A 19,590-nucleotide genomic window follows, 5' to 3' on the forward strand; every position below is an offset into this window, starting at 1 on the left:
GAGAGAGAGAGATGGAGGGAGTAAACATAGAGAGAGAGAGAGAGAGGGAGAGAGATGGAGGGAGTCAACATAGAGAGAGGGGGGGAGAGAGAGAGATGGAGGGAGTAGACATAGAGAGAGAGGGGGAGAGAGATGGAGGGAGTAAACATAGAGAGAGAGGGGAAGAGAGATGGAGGGAGTAAACATAGAGAGAGAGAGAGAGGGGGAGAGAGATGGAGGGAGTAGACATAGAGAGAGAGAGAGAGAGAGAGAGAGAGAGAGAGAGAGAGAGAGAGAGAGAGAGAGAGAGAGAGAGAGAGAGAGAGAGAGAGAGAGAGAGAGAGAGAGGGAGATGGAGGGAGTAGACATAGAGAGAGAGAGGGGGAGAGAGATGGAGGGAGTAGACATAGAGAGAGAGGGGGAGAGAGAGAGAGAGATGGAGGGAGTAGACATAGAGAGAGAGAGAGGGGAGAGAGATGAAGGGAGTAAACATAGGGAGAGAGGGGGAGAGAGAGAGGGGGAGAGAGATGAAGGAGTAAACATAGGGAGAGAGGGGGAGAGAGAGAGAGAGAGAGAGAGAGAGAGAGAGAGAGAGAGAGAGAGAGAGAGAGAGAGAGAGAGAGAGAGAGAGAGAGAGAGAGAGAGAGAGAGAGAGAGAGAGAGAGAGAGAGAGAGAGAGAGAGTGAGAGGTGGAGGAGTTTTTGTGAATAATATGAGAGTTTGACTGAAGAGAGAAGTTCAGTGAAAGCTAATCATCATCGACTGAGCCACATACTGTCAGAGACCTGTATGGGATGGTTTTGTTTACACATAACCACTATCAAAAAGAAGGGGAGGCAACCTCTAAATCGTCTACAAATCAAATCCTCTGTCTCTCTCCCACTAAATATCAGCCTCTTCCGGAACCTGAGGACCATTCCTATAGCCTGGTCCAGATGTGCTTTCGCCGATTAATCCTCTGACTATCTCTGATAGTCTAAATGGTTGGCTAAAGCACAAACAGATCTGTAGCCATTCTAGAGGACCTAATCCTTTCCGTTAAGGTTTAGGCTGGCTACAGCCATCTCATTCCAGTCCAACATCAAAGGTGCCATTTTAAGATCATAATGTCAGTGACTCAGACAGATGTTGAAGCTCCAATCATGTCGAGAGAGAACAAATACGAGGTTGTAAGACTCAAAATGCAGACAGTACATTTCACTGTGGTGTCTCTCCATCCAAGCCTCAAGCCAAGGTCGTCGTTAACACAGGCAACCTAAATGAGCTCTCCTACTGAGAAGTCTGCATGTGTAAAAGTGTGCGAGGTCTTTAGAGGGAGCAGGAGAATGTGGGATGGCATTTAGTCTGTTGTTCAAGCATCACTGGGTCCATCTCTGTCCTCCCAGCTCCTCACCACATACCAGATGGCTCTGAAGGAAATAGATGTCTTAATGTACTGCCGTCTCTCTGAGATGTCAACTTCAGATAGAATTGAAGAAAAGTAACAACGCACACACACACACACACACACACACACACACACACACACACACACACACACACACACACACACACACACACACACACACACACACACACACACACACACACACACACACACACACACACACACACACACACACACACACACACACACACATAGTCCTCTGTAGCAGCATGGCGCTTGTAACAGGGTAGTGGGTTCAATCCCGGGACCACCCATACGTAGAATGTATGCACACATGACTGTAAGTCGCTTTGGATAAAAGCGTCTGCTAAATGGCATATATTATTATTATATTACATACACACAGAAAGACCCGCTTTCTGTCCAATTTCAATTGTCTGGCTATCTTCCTCTGAGGTAAAAAAAAAAACAAAAAAAACGAAATTGCAGTGGTGGAAAAATAACTCAATTGTCATACTTGAGTAAAAGTAAAGATACCTTAATATAAAATTTAAAGTAAAACACTACTTGAGTAAAAGTGCAAAAGTATTTGGTTTTAAATATACTTAAGTATCAAAAGTAAATGGAATTGCTAAAATGTACTTTAATATCAAAAGTAAAAGTAGAAATCATTTCTAATAAAGAAAACAGACAGCACACGTTTCTTTTCCTTTTTATTGACGGATAGCAAGGGGCTTCTTCAACACTCAGACATCATTTACAAACAAAACATGTGTGTTTAATGAGTCTGCCAGGTCAGAGGCAGTAGGGATGACCAGGGATTTTCTCTTGATAAGTGCTTGACTTGGACCATTTTCCTGTCCTGCTCAGCATTCAAAATGTAACAAATAATTTTGGGTGTCAGGGAAAATGTATGGAGTAAAAAGTAAATTATTTTCTTTAGGAATGTAGTGAAGTAAAAGTAAATGTTGTCAAAAATATAAATAGCAAAATAAAGTACAGATACCCCAAAAAACGACTTAAGTAGTACTTTAAAGTATTTGTACTTAAATACTTTACACCACTGCTAAGTTGTTACTCTGAGGTGAAAACACTGCAGTAATAGTGTTTGATGTGGTACATACTGCAGTAATAGTGTTTGGTGAGGTACATACTGCAGTAATAGTGTTTGGTGAGGTACATACTGCAGTAATAGTGTTTGATGTGGTACATACTGCAATAATAGTGTTTGTTGTGGTATATACTGCAGTAATAGTGTTTGGTGAGGTACATACTGCAGTAATAGTGTTTGGTGAGGTACATACTGCAGTAATAGTGTTTGGTGTGGTACATACTGCAGTAGTAGTGTTTGGTGTGGTACATACTGCAGTACTAGTGTTTGGTGAGGTACATACTGCAGTAATAGTGTTTGGTGAGGTACATACTGCAGTAATAGTAGTGTTTGGTGTGTGTTTGTACATACTGCAGTAATAGTGTTTGGTGACATACTGCAGTAATAGTGTTTGGTGAGGTACATACTGCAGTAATAGTGTTTGGTGAGGTACATACTGCAGTAATAGTGTTTGGTGAGGTACATACTGCAGTAATAGTGTTTGGTGAGGTACATACTGCAGTAATAGTGTTTGGTGAGGTACATACTGCAGTAATAGTGTTTGGTGAGGTACATACTGCAGTAATAGTGTTTGGTGAGGTACATACTGCAGTACTAGTGTTTGAGTGCAGTAATAGTGTACATACTGCAGTAATAGTGTTTGGTGAGGTACATACTGCAGTAATAGTGTTTGGTGAGGTACATACTGCAGTACTAGTGTTTGGTGAGGTACATACTGCAGTAATAGTGTTTGGTGAGGTACATACTGCAGTAATAGTGTTTGGTGTGGTACATACTGCAGTAGTAGTGTTTGGTGTGGTACATATTGCAGTACTAGTGTTTGGTGAGGTACATACTGCAGTAATAGTGTTTGGTGTGGTACATACTGCAGTAGTAGTGTTTGGTGTGGTACATACCGCAGTAACAGTGTTTGGTGTGGTACATACTGCCGTACTAGTGTTTGGTGAGGTACATACTGCAGTACTAGTGTTTGGTGAGGTACATACTGCAGTAATAGTGTTTGGTGCGGTACATACTGCAGTAATAGTGTTTGGTGAGGTACATACTGCAGTACATACTGCAGTAATAGTGTTTGGTGAGGTACATACTGCAGTACTAGTGTTTGGTGTGGTACATACTGCAGTAATAGTGTTTGGTGAGGTACATACTGCAGTAATAGTGTTTGGTGAGGTACATACTGCAGTAATAGTGTTTGGTGAGGTACATACTGCAGTAATAGTGTTTGGTGAGGTACATACTGCAGTACTAGTGTTTGGTGTGGTACATATTGCAGTAATAGTGTTTGGTGAGGTACATACTGCAGTAATAGTGTTTGGTGTGGTACATACTGCAGTAGTAGTGTTTGGTGTGGTACATACTGCAGTACTAGTGTTTGGTGAGGTACATACTGCAGTAATAGTGTTTGGTGTGGTACATACTGCAGTAGTAGTGTTTGGTGTGGTACATACCGCAGTAACAGTGTTTGGTGTGGTACATACTGCAGTAATAGTGTGGATGATGCTTTGCACAGACCACCTCTATGCCTGGGGGATAATCTATGAAGAGGTCATATCAGGCCTAGCAAAAATAGCATGTGCATCCCAAATGTCACCCTATTCCCTATTTAGTGCACTTCTTTTATTTCTGAGCCATAGTGTTCTGGTCAAAAGTAGTGCACTACATAGGGAATAAGATACCATTTGGGACGCAACCATGACTAAACTGGTGAACTCTATTCTCCAATATGGGGAGCTCAATTCAAATTCCGATTTATAATATCATTCAATACAACATTAATGTAATACAATACCACTTCGTTAATCACCTCCCCCTCCAGGCAGTAAAGCCAACAGAGACAGATTGACTAAGCATTTGCACCAACCGGACATTCCTAGCTCTGGTCCTATCGTGCGATGATCACAACGAGTTGCCTCTACGTTTGTAGAGAAACTTGCACGAACGCCCTGGACCACAGCTAGACAATCCCAACCTTATATAATATATAATATAATATAATATATATGCCATTAGAGCAGACACTTTTATCCAAAGCAACATTTGACCTATGTGTGGTCCCGAGTCAAATGAAAACAAAGACAGAGTAAAACATCAAACTGTCGTAACGCTGACTGTGCAATGAATTCATCCCCTCTCACTTAGAATAGAGTAGGCCTCCTCCTCTACACATTGATTTAATATGGCTTTGGTTCTTCTGGGATTGATTACGGTAGCCTAAACGATGAGCAGAAAACACTAACGAACAAAACGCTAGCCTCTTTGATGTAATGACAGAGTGCAGCACAGAGAGGGTGCAATTATCACTTCAATGTTCATTCACTAACGCCTCACTGCCTACCAGTCAGTCCTTCACATGTGCTTCAATCCATGAGGAAATCAAGATGTCAGAGCTGAGACAAAAACTACTTTTCAAAAGTAGACGCAAACGTTTCATTACAGCTGCTTTAAACGCCATTCAAGTAGAAGTGGGGAGGACGAGGAGGAAAAGGGGGGACAGTTACAGGGAAGGAATCAGAGTAAGAAAGGGACTATGAAGGTATGGAGGGAGATCTTCAGTCTCCATCCCCAGTGTCCTGCACAAGAGTGAGTATGATCAACCGGGTTTACACCGGGCTCTCTTATCCTGAACAAGAGTAAATGAACTTTAGATCAGAATAGACAGCTGCTAAGGATAACGTTGAAAAACCCTTGCTGCAAAGGCACACTGTAATATAGACACTGTACTGTAGATACTATACTGTAGATACTGTACTGTTGTCACGCCCTGGTCTTACTTATCTTTGTTTTCTTTATTATTTTGGTTAGGCCAGGGTGTGATATGGGTGATTTATGTGTTTTGTCTTGTCTAGGTTTTTTTTGTAGATTTATGGGGTTGTGTTCAGTTTAGGTGTCTAGGTAAGTCTATGGTTGCCTGGATTGGTTCTCAATCAGAGGCAGGTGTTTATCGTTGTCTCTGATTGGGAACCATATTTAGGCAGTCATATTCTTTGGGTATTTTGTGGGTGATTGTTTCCTGTGTTTGTGTTTTATGCACCAGTTAGGACTGTTATGGTTTTCACATTTATTGTTTTGTAGTTTGTTCATGTTTGAGTTTTCCTTTTAAAACCATGGACACTTACCACGCTGCGTATTTCACCTCTTCAGAGGAAGAGGAGGAAGAAAACCGTGACAACTGTAGATACTGTAGATACTGTAGATACTGTACTGTAGATACTGTAGATACAGTACTGTAGATACTGTAGATACTGTAGATACTGTAGATACTGTACTGTAGATACTGTAGATACAGTACTGTAGATACTGTAGATACTGTATGGTAGATACTGTAGATACTGTACTGTAGATACTGTAGATACTGTAGATACTTTAGATACTGTAGATACTGTAGATACTGTACTGTAGATACTGTAGATACTGTACTGTAGATACTGTAGATACTGTAGATACTGTAGATACTGTACTGTAGATACTGTAGATATTGTACTGTAGATACTGTAGATACTGTACTGTAGATATTGTACTGTAGATACTGTAGATACTGTAGATACTGTACTGTAGATACTGTACTGTAGATATTGTACTGTAGACACTGTAGATACTGTAGATACTGTACTGTAGACACCATAGCCACTGTAGATATTGTACTGTAGACACTGTAGATACTATACTGTAGATACTGTACTGAAGATACTGTATACACTGTAGACACTGTAGATACTATACTGTAGACACTGTAGATACTGTAGATACTGTACTGTAGATACTGTACTGTAGATACTGTAGCTACTGTACTGTAGACACTGTAGATACTATACTGTAGATACTGTACTGAAGATACTGTAGACACTGTAGACACTGTAGATACTATACTGTAGACACTGTACTGAAGATACTGTAGACACTGTAGACACTGTAGATACTATACTGTAGCTACTGTAGACACTGTACTGTAAATACTGTACTGTAGACACTGTAGATATGGCACTGTAGATACTGTAGGTACTGTCCTGTAGATACTGTACTGTCTATACTGTAGACACTGTAGATATTGTACTGCAGACACTGTAGATACTGTAGATACTGTAGTGCAGACACTGTAGATACTGTAGACACTGTAGATACTGTGCTGTAGATACTGTACTGTACTGACACTGTAGACTCTGTAGATACTATACTGTAGATACTGTACTGAAGATACTGTAGATACTGTAGACACTGTAGATACTATACTGTAGACACTGTACTGAAGATACTGTAGACACTGTAGACACTGTAGATACTATACTGTAGATACTGTAGACACTGTAGACACTGTACTGTAAGATACTGTACTGTAGACACTGTAGATATGGACACTGTAGATACTGTAGGTACTGTCCTGTAGATACTGTACTGTCTATACTGTAGACACTGTAGATACTATACTGTAGATACTGTACTGAAGATACTGTAGACACTGTAGACACTGTAGATACTATACTGTAGACACTGTAGATACTGTAGATACTGTACTGTAAATACTGTACTGTAGACACTATAGATACTGTAGATACTGTACAGTTGATACTGTAGATACTGTACTGTAGACACTGTAGATACTGTACTGTAGATACTGTAGATACTGTACTGTAGATACTGTAGCTACTGTACTGTAGACACTGTAGATACTGTAGATACTGTAGATACTTTAAATACTGTACTGTAGACACTGTAGATACTGTACTGTAGATTTTGTACTGTAGATACTATACTGTAGATACTGTAGATACTGTAGATACTGTACTGAAGATACTGTAGACACTGTAGACACTGTAGATACTATACTGTAGACACTGTAGATACTGTACTGAAGATACTGTACTGTAAATACTGTACTGTAGACACTGTAGATATGGCACTGTAGATACTGTAGATACTGTAGATATTGTACTGCAGACACTGTAGATACTGTAGATACTGTACTGCAGACACTGTAGATACTGTAGACACCGTAGATACTGTACTGTAGATACTGTACTGTAGACTCTATAGATACTGTAGATACTGTACAGTTGATACTGTAGATACTGTACTGTAGACACTGTAGATACTGTAGCTACTGTACTGTACACACTGTACACTGTAGATACTGTAGATACTGTAGATACTTGAAATACTGTACTGTAGATACAGTAGACACTGTAGATACTGTACTGTAGACACTGTAGATACTGTACTGTAGATTTTGTACTGTAGATACAGTAGACACTGTAGATACTGTAGATACTGTACTGTAGATACTGTACTGTAGACACTGTAGATACTGTACTGTAGATTTTGTACTGTAGATACAGTAGACACTGTAGATACTGTAGATACTGTACTGTAGATACTGTACTGTAGACACTGTAGATACTGTAGATACTGTACTGTAGATACTGTAGATACTGTAGATACTGTACTGTAGATACTGTACTGTAGACACTGTAGATACTGTAGACACTAGAGGTCGACCGATTAATCGCAATGGCCGATTAATTAGGATTCTCACCTTGTCAGCTCGGGGGATCCATTCTTGCAACCTTACAGTTAACTAGTCCAATGCAAAAATGACCTGCCTCTCTCTCGTTGCACTCCACAAGGAGACTGACTGCCTGTTAGGCGAATGCAGTAAGCCAAGGTAAGTTGCTAGCTAGCATTAAACTTATCATATAAAAAACAATCAATCATAATCACTAGTTAACTACACATGGTTGATGATATTACTAGATATTATCTAGCGTGTCCTGCGTTGCATATAATCAGACTGAGCATACAAGTATACAAGTATCTGACTGAGCGGTGGTAGGAAGAAGCAGGAGCGTAAATATTCATTCTAACAGCACTTTTGTGCATTTTTCCAGCAGCCCTCGTTGTGTGTCAAGCATTGCACTGTTTATGACTTCAAACCTATCAACTCTGGAGATGAGGCTCGTGTAACCGAAGTGAAATGGCTAGCTAGTTAGTGCGCGCTAATAGCGTTTCAAACGTCACTCGCTCTGAGCCTTGGGGTGGTTGTTTCCCTTGCTCTGCATTGGTAATGCTGCTTCGATTGTGGCTGTTGTCATTGTGTTGCTGGTTCGAGCCCAGGGAAGAGCGAGGAGAGGGACGGAAGCTATACTGTTACACTGGCAATACTACAGTGCCTATAAGAATATCCAATAGTCAAAGGTTAATGAAATACAAATGGTATAGAGGGAAATAGTCCTATAATTCCTATAATAACTACAACCTAAAACTTCTTACCTGGGAATATTGAAGACTCATGTTAAAAGGAACCACCAGCTTTCATATGTTCTCATGTTCTGAGAAAGGAACTTAAACGTTAGCTTTCTTACATGGCACATATTGCACTTTCACTTTCTTCTCCAACACTTTGTTTTTGCATTATTTAAACCAAATTGAACATGTTTCATTATTTACTTGAGGCTAAATTGATTTTATTGATGTATTATATTAAGTTAAAATAAGTGTTCATTCAGTGTTGTTGTAATTGTCATTATTACAAATACATTTTTAAAAATCTGCCAATTAATCGGTAACGACTTTTTTGGTCCTCCAATAATTGGTATCGGTATCAGCGTTGAAAAGTCATAATCGGTCGACATCTAGTAGACCCTGTATACTGTAAACAGAATAACTTCACGTCCGTCCCCTCGCCCATACCCGGGCGCGAACCAGGGACCCTCTGCACACATCGACAACAGTCACCCTCGAAGCATCGTTACCCATCGCTCCACAAAAGCCGCGGCCCTTGCAGAGCAAGGGGAACTACTACTTCAAGGTCTCAGAGCAAGTGATGTAACCGATTGAAACGCTATTTAGCGCACACCGCTAACTAAGCTAGCCGTTTCACATCCATTACACTCACCCCCCTTTTGACCTTCCTCCTTTTTCCGCAGCAACCAGTAATCCGGGTCAACAGCATCAATGTAACAGAATAACTTTACATCCGTCCCCTCGCCCATACCCGGGCGCGAACCAGGGACCTTCTGCACACATCAACAACAGTCACCCACGAAGCATCGTTACCCATCGCTCCACAAAAGCCGCGGCCCTTGCAGAGCAAGGGGAACTACTACTTCAAGGTCTCAGAGCAAGTGACGTAACCGATTGAAACGCTATTTAGCGCACACCGCTAACTAAGCTAGCCATTTCACATCTGTTACATGTAGATACTGTAGATACTGTACTGTAGATACTGTAATGTAGATACTGTAATGTAGGCACTGTACTGTAGATACTGTACTGTAGACACTGTAGATACTGTACTGTAGATACTGTAGATACTGTAGATACTGTACTGTAGATACTGTAATGTAGATACTGTAATGTAGGCACTGTACTGTAGATACTGTACTGTAGACACTGAAGATACTGTACTGTAGACACTGTAGATACTGTACTGTAGGCACTGTACTGTAGATACTGTAGATACTGTACAGTAGACACTGTAGATACTGTACTGTAGATACTGCAGACACTCTAGATAATGTACTGTAGATACTGTAGATACTGTGGATACTGTACTGAAAATACTGTAGATACTGTAGACACTGTAGATACTATACTGTATATACTGTAGATAATGTACTATAGATACTGTTGATACTGTACTGTAGACACTGTAGATACTACAGATTGTAGTTATTGTACTGTAGATACTGTAGATATTGTACTGCAGACACTGTAGATACTACAGATAATGTAGATATTGTACTGTAGATACTGTAGACACTGTAGATACTATAGATACTGTAGATATTGTACTGTAGATACTGTAGATACTGTAAATACTGTAAATACTGTAGATAAAGTAGATACTATAGATACTGTAAATACTGTAGATACTGTAAATACTGTAGATACAGTAGATACTGTAGATACTGTAGATACTGTAAATACTGTAGATACGGTAGATACTGTAGACACTGTAGATACTATAGATACTGTAGATATTGTACTGTAGATACTGTAGATACTGTAAACACTGTAGATACAGTAGCTACTGTAGATACTGTAAATACTGTAGAGACAGTATATACTGTAGATACTGTAAATACTGTAGATACGGTAGATACTGTAAATACTGTAGATACAGTAGATACTGTAGATACGGTAGATACTGTAAATACTGTACATATGGTAGATACTGCACTGTAGACACTGTACTGAAAATACTGTATACCGTAGACACTTTACTGTAGATACTGTAGATTCTGTACTCTAGATACTGTACTGTATATACTGTAGATACGGTAGATACTGTACTGTGGGCACTGTACTGTATATACTGTAGATATTGTACAGTAGATGCAGTATATACTGTAGATACTGTACTGTAGATACTGTACAGTAGATAATGTACTGTAGATACTGTAGATACTGTAGACACTATACTGTAGATACTGTACTGTAGATACTGTACTGTAGATACGGTAGATATGGTAGATACTGTACTGTAGGCACTGTACTGTAGATACTGTAGATATTGTACAGTAGATGCAGTATATTCTGTAGATACTGTACTGTAGATACTGTAGATAGTGTACAGTAGATAATGTCCTGTAGATCTCTGCGTATGTTTTCTGCTATTCCACGGAAAAGATAAATAGTGAGCTACACATATCAAAGTATCCTAAAGCATCCCATTTATTATGTTCTGGAGTCACCATTCCTATATGATATGATCTGTAACTTCAGAACTTGATAGCTGCTGTAGAGAGCAGTCAGTGTACTGCAGAAAGCAGCATGTACCTGTAGCCAACCAGCATGGATGTGGGTGTGGCCATACCACTGGATGTGGGTGTGGCCATACATATGTAGGATCTTAATTTGAGCCAGTTTGCAACAGGACATGTAAAATATTATTTGGATTATAATTAATTGACTTTTCTATAAATTTTTCATCAAGGAAAATCAGGTCTGAAACATCAAAGTGGAAATTACAAACTTCAGAAGCTTTTTTAAACATCAAATACACTACAAATTGAAAATGTCCTCCATTGCAGGAAAGTTCTCCTGTAACAGGGTGACTAAATGAAGATCCTACATCGGTATGTGTCAGACTCAGACCCTCCAGGAAAAGTGGCTGCCTCAGACCAGCCCAGTAGAGTACCTCCACACTGGGACACTCTCTTAAAGTAGAGTGTGTGTAGGAGATCATACTGTAAGTAGTGAGAGGAAAACATCTCATCTGGTGCCTAAATATATACAATAAAAATCTAGTTAATCAAGCATTCTGTTTGTATAGAGCAGTATAGCGGCATAAACTGATCTTACAGGCATCTGTGTGCATCAATGCAGAAACTAATAAACAAAGTGTGTTTATATCGCCGGTTGCCACAAGCTTTATGTACCCGCTTTCCACATGTGCAGGCAGCAGCCTCCAATAAGATTTCTAGATTCAGAAGCCGGGATGTCAAAATAGATTTATCCGCTTTGAGAGGCACTAAGACATATTACAAAACAAAAACGTTAAGCAAGACTAACTGACTACATGTTTTCTTTTCAATGTTGTTCAAGGGTCAAGCCAGTCTCGTGCGGGGTCAGCCCCAGTGAAGGCCCAAGCTCAGGGACAAATATCTCCGTCTCTTTCACAAGTTGGAACAAAAGACAGAACGCTGTTTGTTTGCAATGTGCCCAGAGGAGCGAGAGAAGGGGGAAAAAACACTGCAAACAGCCAAGACCTTCTGTGGGAAAACAGCTGCCTGGAGCTGCTAAGCATTTCAACTGTACGCTCACACACACCTACAGATAACCCAACCTAAAAAGGGACAGGAGAGCATTCTGAGTTCATAAAAGCTGTCTTGGGACAATAACCTCTTAATTGCTAGGAAGCCCTGCTATTCTATAGACTATATGAATAGGAGAAGTGGGACCAAACGTTTGGACTTTTAACACAATATTCAGTAAATGTTTCATATTGTGATGGCAGGTTATGGTTCGTTTGCATTATTATAATACATTGCAAAATGTCATTGGGTAGCACGGCTGGCAGACCTATATATCAGGCTTATAATTAGCTGGCTTATCTGAGAATTCAGATTGAGCGTAGCATAGGGATCTGATCTGATTGGGGAATTCTAAGAATATGATAAACTTCACATGGAAAAGTTAACCTTTACTGACCCTATCCTGTTCTATAATGGAAAAGCCACAGCACGTGTGTATGTGTATATGTGTGTGTGTGCATTTTCAGCATATATGTATGTATGTGTGTGTGCATGCATGCGTGCGTGTGTATGTGTGTTGGCTGCTCTAGCAATCCAACATGTCCTGTGTAAGAACTGGGGTAATTGTTCTGCTCTGTTACAGCATGTTAATGGGATCGAACCCAACCTGTGGAGTGTTTGTGTTAGCTCTAATTCCACACACACTCCCTTCAAACACACATAGACACGCATGCACACGCGCACTAGCCCAAGCTATTGATCATTGTTTATGTTCATATCAGTTGCAATAACACATGCAAGGAAGTCATTGTTTACCGCAGAGTCAGCAGATCCCCAAGAGCAAGCAAATAAAGTAACTGTAGCAATTTGATTCGAGACGCACCAATTATAAACAAGACATAATCCTTTGAAAACAGAACTGCAATAACATAAAGCGTTTGAGATATTATGAATAATCGGCTGAATTCATCTCACCTGCTATTGATAAATGTAACGCAAACATTCCAAAAACATACACACATGCTTTATTCGTTAATATAATATCTGCCCAGGAATTGTACTGTTTGATATTCTCAGAAACGTAATATTTTTGGCTGAACGTTCTTAACCGCTAGGCTACCTGCCACCCCTCATCTCTCACTGAACGTGACTCAGTAGGATGAGCACCTCACAATGTTACCCAATCCACACCATCTCACACCTGGAGACTAGGGACCCATTCATCAGGGTACATCTTAGCAAAATATTTTTCAACGTAAAACCATAACAAGTGTTTCTTATTGGTTAAGTTCAGTTGACAAGGGACTTACCATCATGGGTTTGGTACTGAAGCGTAGTTTCCTCTTCTGAGGGATATCCTCCTTCTCTTCTTCTGGTAGACCAGGGATCTCAGTAAGATCATTCCCAGGGTCATAGATGACATCATCGTCACCATAAAGGTCATCGTCAGGGTCAGTACAGCTCTCCCCCCAGCCCTGGTAGCACGCGTCCCCGTCCGTGTTAAAAATCACCCTTTCGTTCCCACTGTATTCCTCATTGGGCACTTCTGCCTGGTCCTCTGGAGAAACCCTGGGCCTGGAGGAGTCCTTCTCCATCTCCACCTCCTCCCCAAGGGCCTCTGCCTCCTCTTGTGCTTCATCCTTGGCTGGGGTGGCTGGGGTGGCTGGGGTATCCAGGGTGTCCTCAGAAGTCTTGTCCCTGACAATGGTGTCAGTCGTGAGCCTTGAGTCCATGCAGACTTCCTCCGTCTCTCTGAAGGTTTCGGTTTCCTCCACCTGTTTCTCATCACACGATCCGTTCACCTTGCCTCCGTTGGTGGTGGCCCTTATGGGATGTCTCTCTCTGTCCCTCTGTCCTAACTCCCCTGCTGTCTCCTCTCTCTCCTGGGGCTCCTCCTGCTGCGGGACGGGTTTTAGCTCCACTGCCTCTGACAGCGGGCTGGGGCTGAGGAGGTCCTCTGAGGACGAGGATGTGGGGAATTTTCCCCCCACGCGGATCCTGCACCCTCCGCCAGGCACCGGGGACTGGCGCGAGTCGTCTTCGCTGACGTCGCTGTGCCGGTGGGAATTGTCAGGGGAGTATAGTGCCCGGCCTCGGTAGCCTCGCCGGAACGGACCCTCGCCCCCTCCTCCCCCTCCCTGTTGGTCGACGTTCTCAAACACAGCGCTCAGCTGGCTGACTGTGGGTGACTGGGCTTCCGTTCTGGAACACAGCGAGTCCAGGGAGTCTGTACTGCCCCTGTTGGAGCGTGCCCCTCGCCAGTCGTCCAGGTGCTCATAAGAACCCCTCTTCTCCCGACCGTAGGAGTAGACGGGTGACTGGGAGGCGTCGCGCGACTGCTGCTCAAACAGCCTCCTGGTCTCTATGACCTTTGACCCTGCACTGGTTCGGTCTGCTGTAGGGTGCTGCGTCAGCTTGATGACCGAGCCGTCCTCATTGTTGATGAAGTTGGTGGGCTTGGTTATCTTCTGAGGCGATGGGTCTTCCCGCCTGGTGGCGGCGACGGTGCTCTCTGTGCCCTGCATCTGCATGAACATGTCCTTGATGCGGCTGACGTGTGCGCCATACTGTCGTCCTCGACGCTGGGTGACCCGCTCAGGGTCCTTGAGCTGGGGCTCCTTGCTGTCCTGTCGGGGCGGCTGGTCGAAAGCCTTCTTCAGGGCCTGGAACTCTGTCCTATAGGCGTTGCGGTGAGGGGAGGCGCTCCGGAGAGTGGTCCTCTCCCCCGAGGCCTCCGTCTTCAGCATAGTGGCGTCAGAGGCGAGGAGGCGGAGGGGATCTCAGCAGCATCGCTGGGCCTTCATCTCACATATATTACTGTAGCGTCCAGCGAGTGCCCTGCCTGTGTGATTATCACTGTGATTTGATTTCACACTTCATTTGGGGCAATGGACACCTGGGAGAGATAAGGAGATGCCTGTTAGATACAAGAGATACCAAACAACCTGTCATTGTCAAGAGGTCGCTTCACTTGTCAGTTCGCAGCAGCTAGCGACTGGGACATCCTGAAAAATACTGTCAAACTGGACAGTTTTATCTCCATCTCTTCATTCAAAGACTCAATCATGGACACTTACTGACAGTTGTATTGTTGTCTCTACCTTCTTGCCCTTTGTGCTGTTGTGTGTGCCCAATATTGTTTGTACAATGGTATGTGCTTTTTGCCTTTTGGTAGGTCGTCATTGTAAATAAGAATTTGACTTGCCTAGTTAAATAAACATTAATTAAAAAATATATTTAAAAAATACATTTAAAAATCGTGAGGTTTTACACTACAGCATGATGGGGAGATCCATTGCAAACTCAGCTTTCGAAAATGTCACGAACAACATAATTTCTATGAATCTGAAGTGAAAGTGCAAGGTAATCACAGACAACGCTTAGCACAAGACGTGCACTGAATGTAAAAAGGTATTTGCAGTTATAAACCGGGTGTTTCAAGTTTATAAAACAGCAATAAGGCATCTCGGGGGTGTGTGGTATATGGTCAATATACCATGCATGGCTAAGGCCTGTATCCAGGCACTCTGCGTTGTGTCATGCGTAAGAACACCCCTTAGCCATGGTATATTGGCAATATACCACACTCCTCAGGCCTTATTGCTTAATTAGAGACTAAACATTAAACATCTTGAACTATGTTCAATACATTTACATGAATAGATGTGGCCTGGGAGGGCATAGGCCCACCCACTTGGGAGCTAGACACACCCACTTGGGATCCAGGCCCAGCCAATCAGAATATTTTTTCCCCACAAAGGGGCTTTATTACAGACAGAAATACTCCTCCGTTTCATTAGCTGTCTGGTAGGTGAAGAAGCCGGATTTGGAGTTCCTTGGCTGGCGTGGTTATACGTGGCCTGTGGTTATAAAGCCGGTTGGACGTCATGCAAAATACTCTAAAATGACGTTGGAGGTGGCTTATGGTAGAGAAATTAACATTTCATTTTCTGGCATCTGATCTGGTGGATATTCCTTCAGTCAGCATGCCAAGTGGCAGCGTAGCCTAGTGGTTGGAGCGTTGGACTAGTAACTGGAAGGTTGCGAGTTCAAACCCCCGAGCTGACAAGGTACAAATCTGTCATTCTGCCCCTGAACAGGCAGTTAACCCACTGTTCCCAGGCCGTCATTGAAAATAAGAATATGTGGTTAAATAAAGGAAAAATAAAAAATATTTAAAAAATTGCACTCTCCCGCAAAACTTGAGACATCTGTGGCATTGTGTTGTGTGACAAAACTATACATTTTAGAGCGGCCTTTCATTGTCCCCAACACAAGGGTGTAATGATCATGCTGTTTACTCCGCTTCTTGATATGCCACAACTGTCAGGTGGATGGATTATCTTGGCAAAGGAGAAATGCTCACTAACAGGGATGGAAAAAATATGAGAGAAATAAGCTTTATGTGAGTATAGAACCTTTCTGGGATCTTTAATTTTAGTTCATGGGACCAAAATATTCGTTCAGTATAGTTTACTGCCACACCCACTGCCCCGGCCCGTAGCATTCTGCATGGTCATCACGATTAATACCAGGTCTGAAGGACAGTTCAACTCATAAACACACAGGCAGGCAAGATGGTTTTAGGGAAAGGATGCAAGGGGGAGTTGTTTAAACACCACAAATAACTGTGATATAATCAATTGATAAAAAAATAATATTGTTGATTCCATTTGTTTACAATCATAAGTATGTATAGGCTACATAACATACTGTTAATGTAATTTGAAGATGTCCTTTTGATTTCATTATCAAATGTGTTTTCATGTGTTCCTACTATTCTATTACTGTACTTTCATCATACCACTACCCTGTTTGTGAGATTCAAATAGCTTATTTGCTAATCCCACATAGGCTACAATTTGAGATATAAATGGAGAATATTAAACCACGACACACAACCGCAGAGATACATGTTACAATGTTACAAAGTGAAAAGATATCGGATGCCGCCAGCAGTGGTTTGTGTAGCAACCAGTTCAGCAGGACTCCAATCAACGAATGACAAATTGCAACATTCTGCGAACGCACCCCTTTGCTACTGTGAAAAACACGATCGACGTACTATAGACATTTTCGTAAAGCAGCAGTAGAATATATAGTCTATCCGCCAAGCCATTTCATCAACGTCCCACATAAATGGTCAACTTCGAGATGCAGAAGATAAAACTGAAACGTGTAACATTGTATCAGCTCGAGCTCTATCCTACATCCAACGAACAGATAGACGCGCCTCACCCGCACAGGTCATGGTGGTTGACAGCTCCATATGAACTGTATATTCTGATCAATTATTTAATTTCACTAGCCCATGTACAAGGAAAACGTTACTGCATAGTGTTGTTGATCATTTAGAAAAAGCAGAAGTTAACTGTTTACCACACATAGGCTACCCTTTCAACAATGCACAACAAGAGTGACTTACGTTATTTGCTTCGAGTGATGAATGACCACAACTTAAATATAGTCCCGTAAAAAATCACATAACATACTCTGCTTTCGTTATAAATCCCATCGAATACGACATTTCCATTCAAGCCCGTCGATAGTTCAGTATTGTGTCGCCCTATTGAGACACTACAAGCCGTGATCTACACATCGCTAGACAACGCCATTGCAGGCTATGGGTGATGCTGACATGCACATTGGGTGAGTCGACGCTATTAAATATTCCATCTCAATGAGAGGTGCGCAACTGCGTGTTTTCTAAGGTGAACACATCTTATAAATCTTAATCAACGAGTATCGAAAACATACTTTACATTTAGGAAATATGATGTTTTGCTAATGGCATACACATGTGACAGGTGTTTAACCTTATCGCAGTAATGGTTTGGTCCAATAATATGCATGGAGGGGGTTCCACTAAACTGCAGTCTGGCAGAAATACCACCACAAATAACTTTACTAGCTTTATTACTGTATCGAGCTCCGGCACAACACAGACCACGCGGGAAGAAATATACATTTGTAAATGTTTTCATCAGTTGTTATATTGGTGTTGGATATTCACACAGATTATGTCATCAATGGCTTCCATCTGTAACATTAAAAGTCAAAGTCAAAATGTTTAATTTAAATGGCTAGTTGCGAGACAAAGCTAGTCTATCACGTACAGTAGATATAACAGATAATGCAGATGTGTGTGTTAAACTGAGAAAAACATTTAAAGTTATTTTTATATATTATATTCATTAATCTAAGGACCATTATGCGTATAGCCTACTTAGCCTACTATCTACCTAAGGGGTCAAATGTAACAATACACACAGTATTAATCTAAGAAAACAATGCTGCTTTTGAATAAAAGTATCAGGTCAAGAAAGCCAGCCTACAGCATGTGGCTGACTGGGCCATGTGATTAAGAATGGAGAGCTTTGTCTGAAAGGTTCTCATTATTCATTTTCTAATGTGGGGACGCCATTTTAATAATAACAACATCATGCACTTCACTCTCACAAAAAATACACACTAGTGTTATTACTAGTATATGCTTTACTACACTATTCGCTTGACATGCTCAGAATGGGGATGCAATGAAGAAAGGGGAGAGGATCAGGTTTAATGCAGTTCATTGCGGAATAAATAGATTTCTTATTGGCATGAGGATCAAATGCTTGTCTGTTTAGAAAATGAGAATCCAGGACAGAGAGTGAAGGCATGTGTTCATTTAGCAAAATTCTTGACCAACACTGTTTCCCCCACTGAATATATTGTTTTGTCCTCGACTGGCCAATGAATGGGAATCCTCATATACAGTAGACTATGGTATATTATGCGATACTGTACATGACACTTCATAACCATATCTACCCACAAGCACTAGCACCCCAAATCTGTACACGTTGCTAAGCAACCTAAATATAATCTTGGAAATTGAGAGAGAAAAACAACCTGGCTCTGCAGAGAAGAGGAGATGCCATACTGTTCTTCACTGTGCATTGAACACACCAAAATCAAGATCATAATAAAACAATCCCTTTACACAAAGTATAAGATACTAATGCATCATTCATAACACACACACCATCATTGATCACAGCCAAATATAGGTATGCCAGTTATAAAGACCATTAAAAGTGTGTCCTAGCTGTCCCCTGTATAATACACTCCAAGGGAGAAAGATGGAGATTTAAGAGTCAGATGGACCCTTCTTTCCCTTACCAGGACCCTGAGCTGAGCTGAATAGGCAAAGAGCAAAGGGGGCTGAGAGGTTGAGCATGACCATCTGTCTGCTGGCTCTCCACAGGGGGGAGAACAGATTTTAATAGACTTCTCAGTCATCTCACTGCCCTCTTTACAGCTGGGTTTACACAGTGGAAGGAGGGGTGGTGGGGATGGAGGGGTTATGTTGGTCACGCAAGGTCAATTTAACATGCGCATAATTTTGGAAGAAAGGAACAGAGCGAGAGAAAAAGAGAGAG

General features: G+C 41.6%; 1 protein-coding gene across 7 annotated transcripts in view; it reads right to left on the reverse strand.

The window, feature by feature from the left end:
• The window catches only part of ppp1r9a (protein phosphatase 1, regulatory subunit 9A), a 115,496-nt gene that overhangs the window by 93,992 nt on the left and 1,914 nt on the right, over positions 1-19,590 (reverse strand). For 2 of the 7 annotated variants that reach the window (XM_046326384.1, XM_046326381.1), the window contains exons 1-2: positions 17,592-17,766; positions 13,477-15,062 (exon numbers count right to left, since the gene is read on the reverse strand). In XM_046326384.1, coding sequence (XP_046182340.1) covers positions 13,477-14,913 — 1,437 coding nt within the window. In that variant the 5' untranslated portion in view covers positions 14,914-15,062; positions 17,592-17,766. Of the gene's footprint in view, positions 1-13,476; positions 15,063-17,591; positions 17,767-19,590 lie in introns of those variants that run through there. The other 5 variants (XM_046326386.1, XM_046326385.1, XM_046326387.1 and 2 more) reach the window with 3 other exon arrangements.

This window comes from Oncorhynchus gorbuscha, linkage group LG24, assembly GCF_021184085.1.
Source record: "Oncorhynchus gorbuscha isolate QuinsamMale2020 ecotype Even-year linkage group LG24, OgorEven_v1.0, whole genome shotgun sequence".
In the NCBI taxonomy this organism is placed as follows: Eukaryota; Metazoa; Chordata; class Actinopteri; order Salmoniformes; family Salmonidae; genus Oncorhynchus; species Oncorhynchus gorbuscha.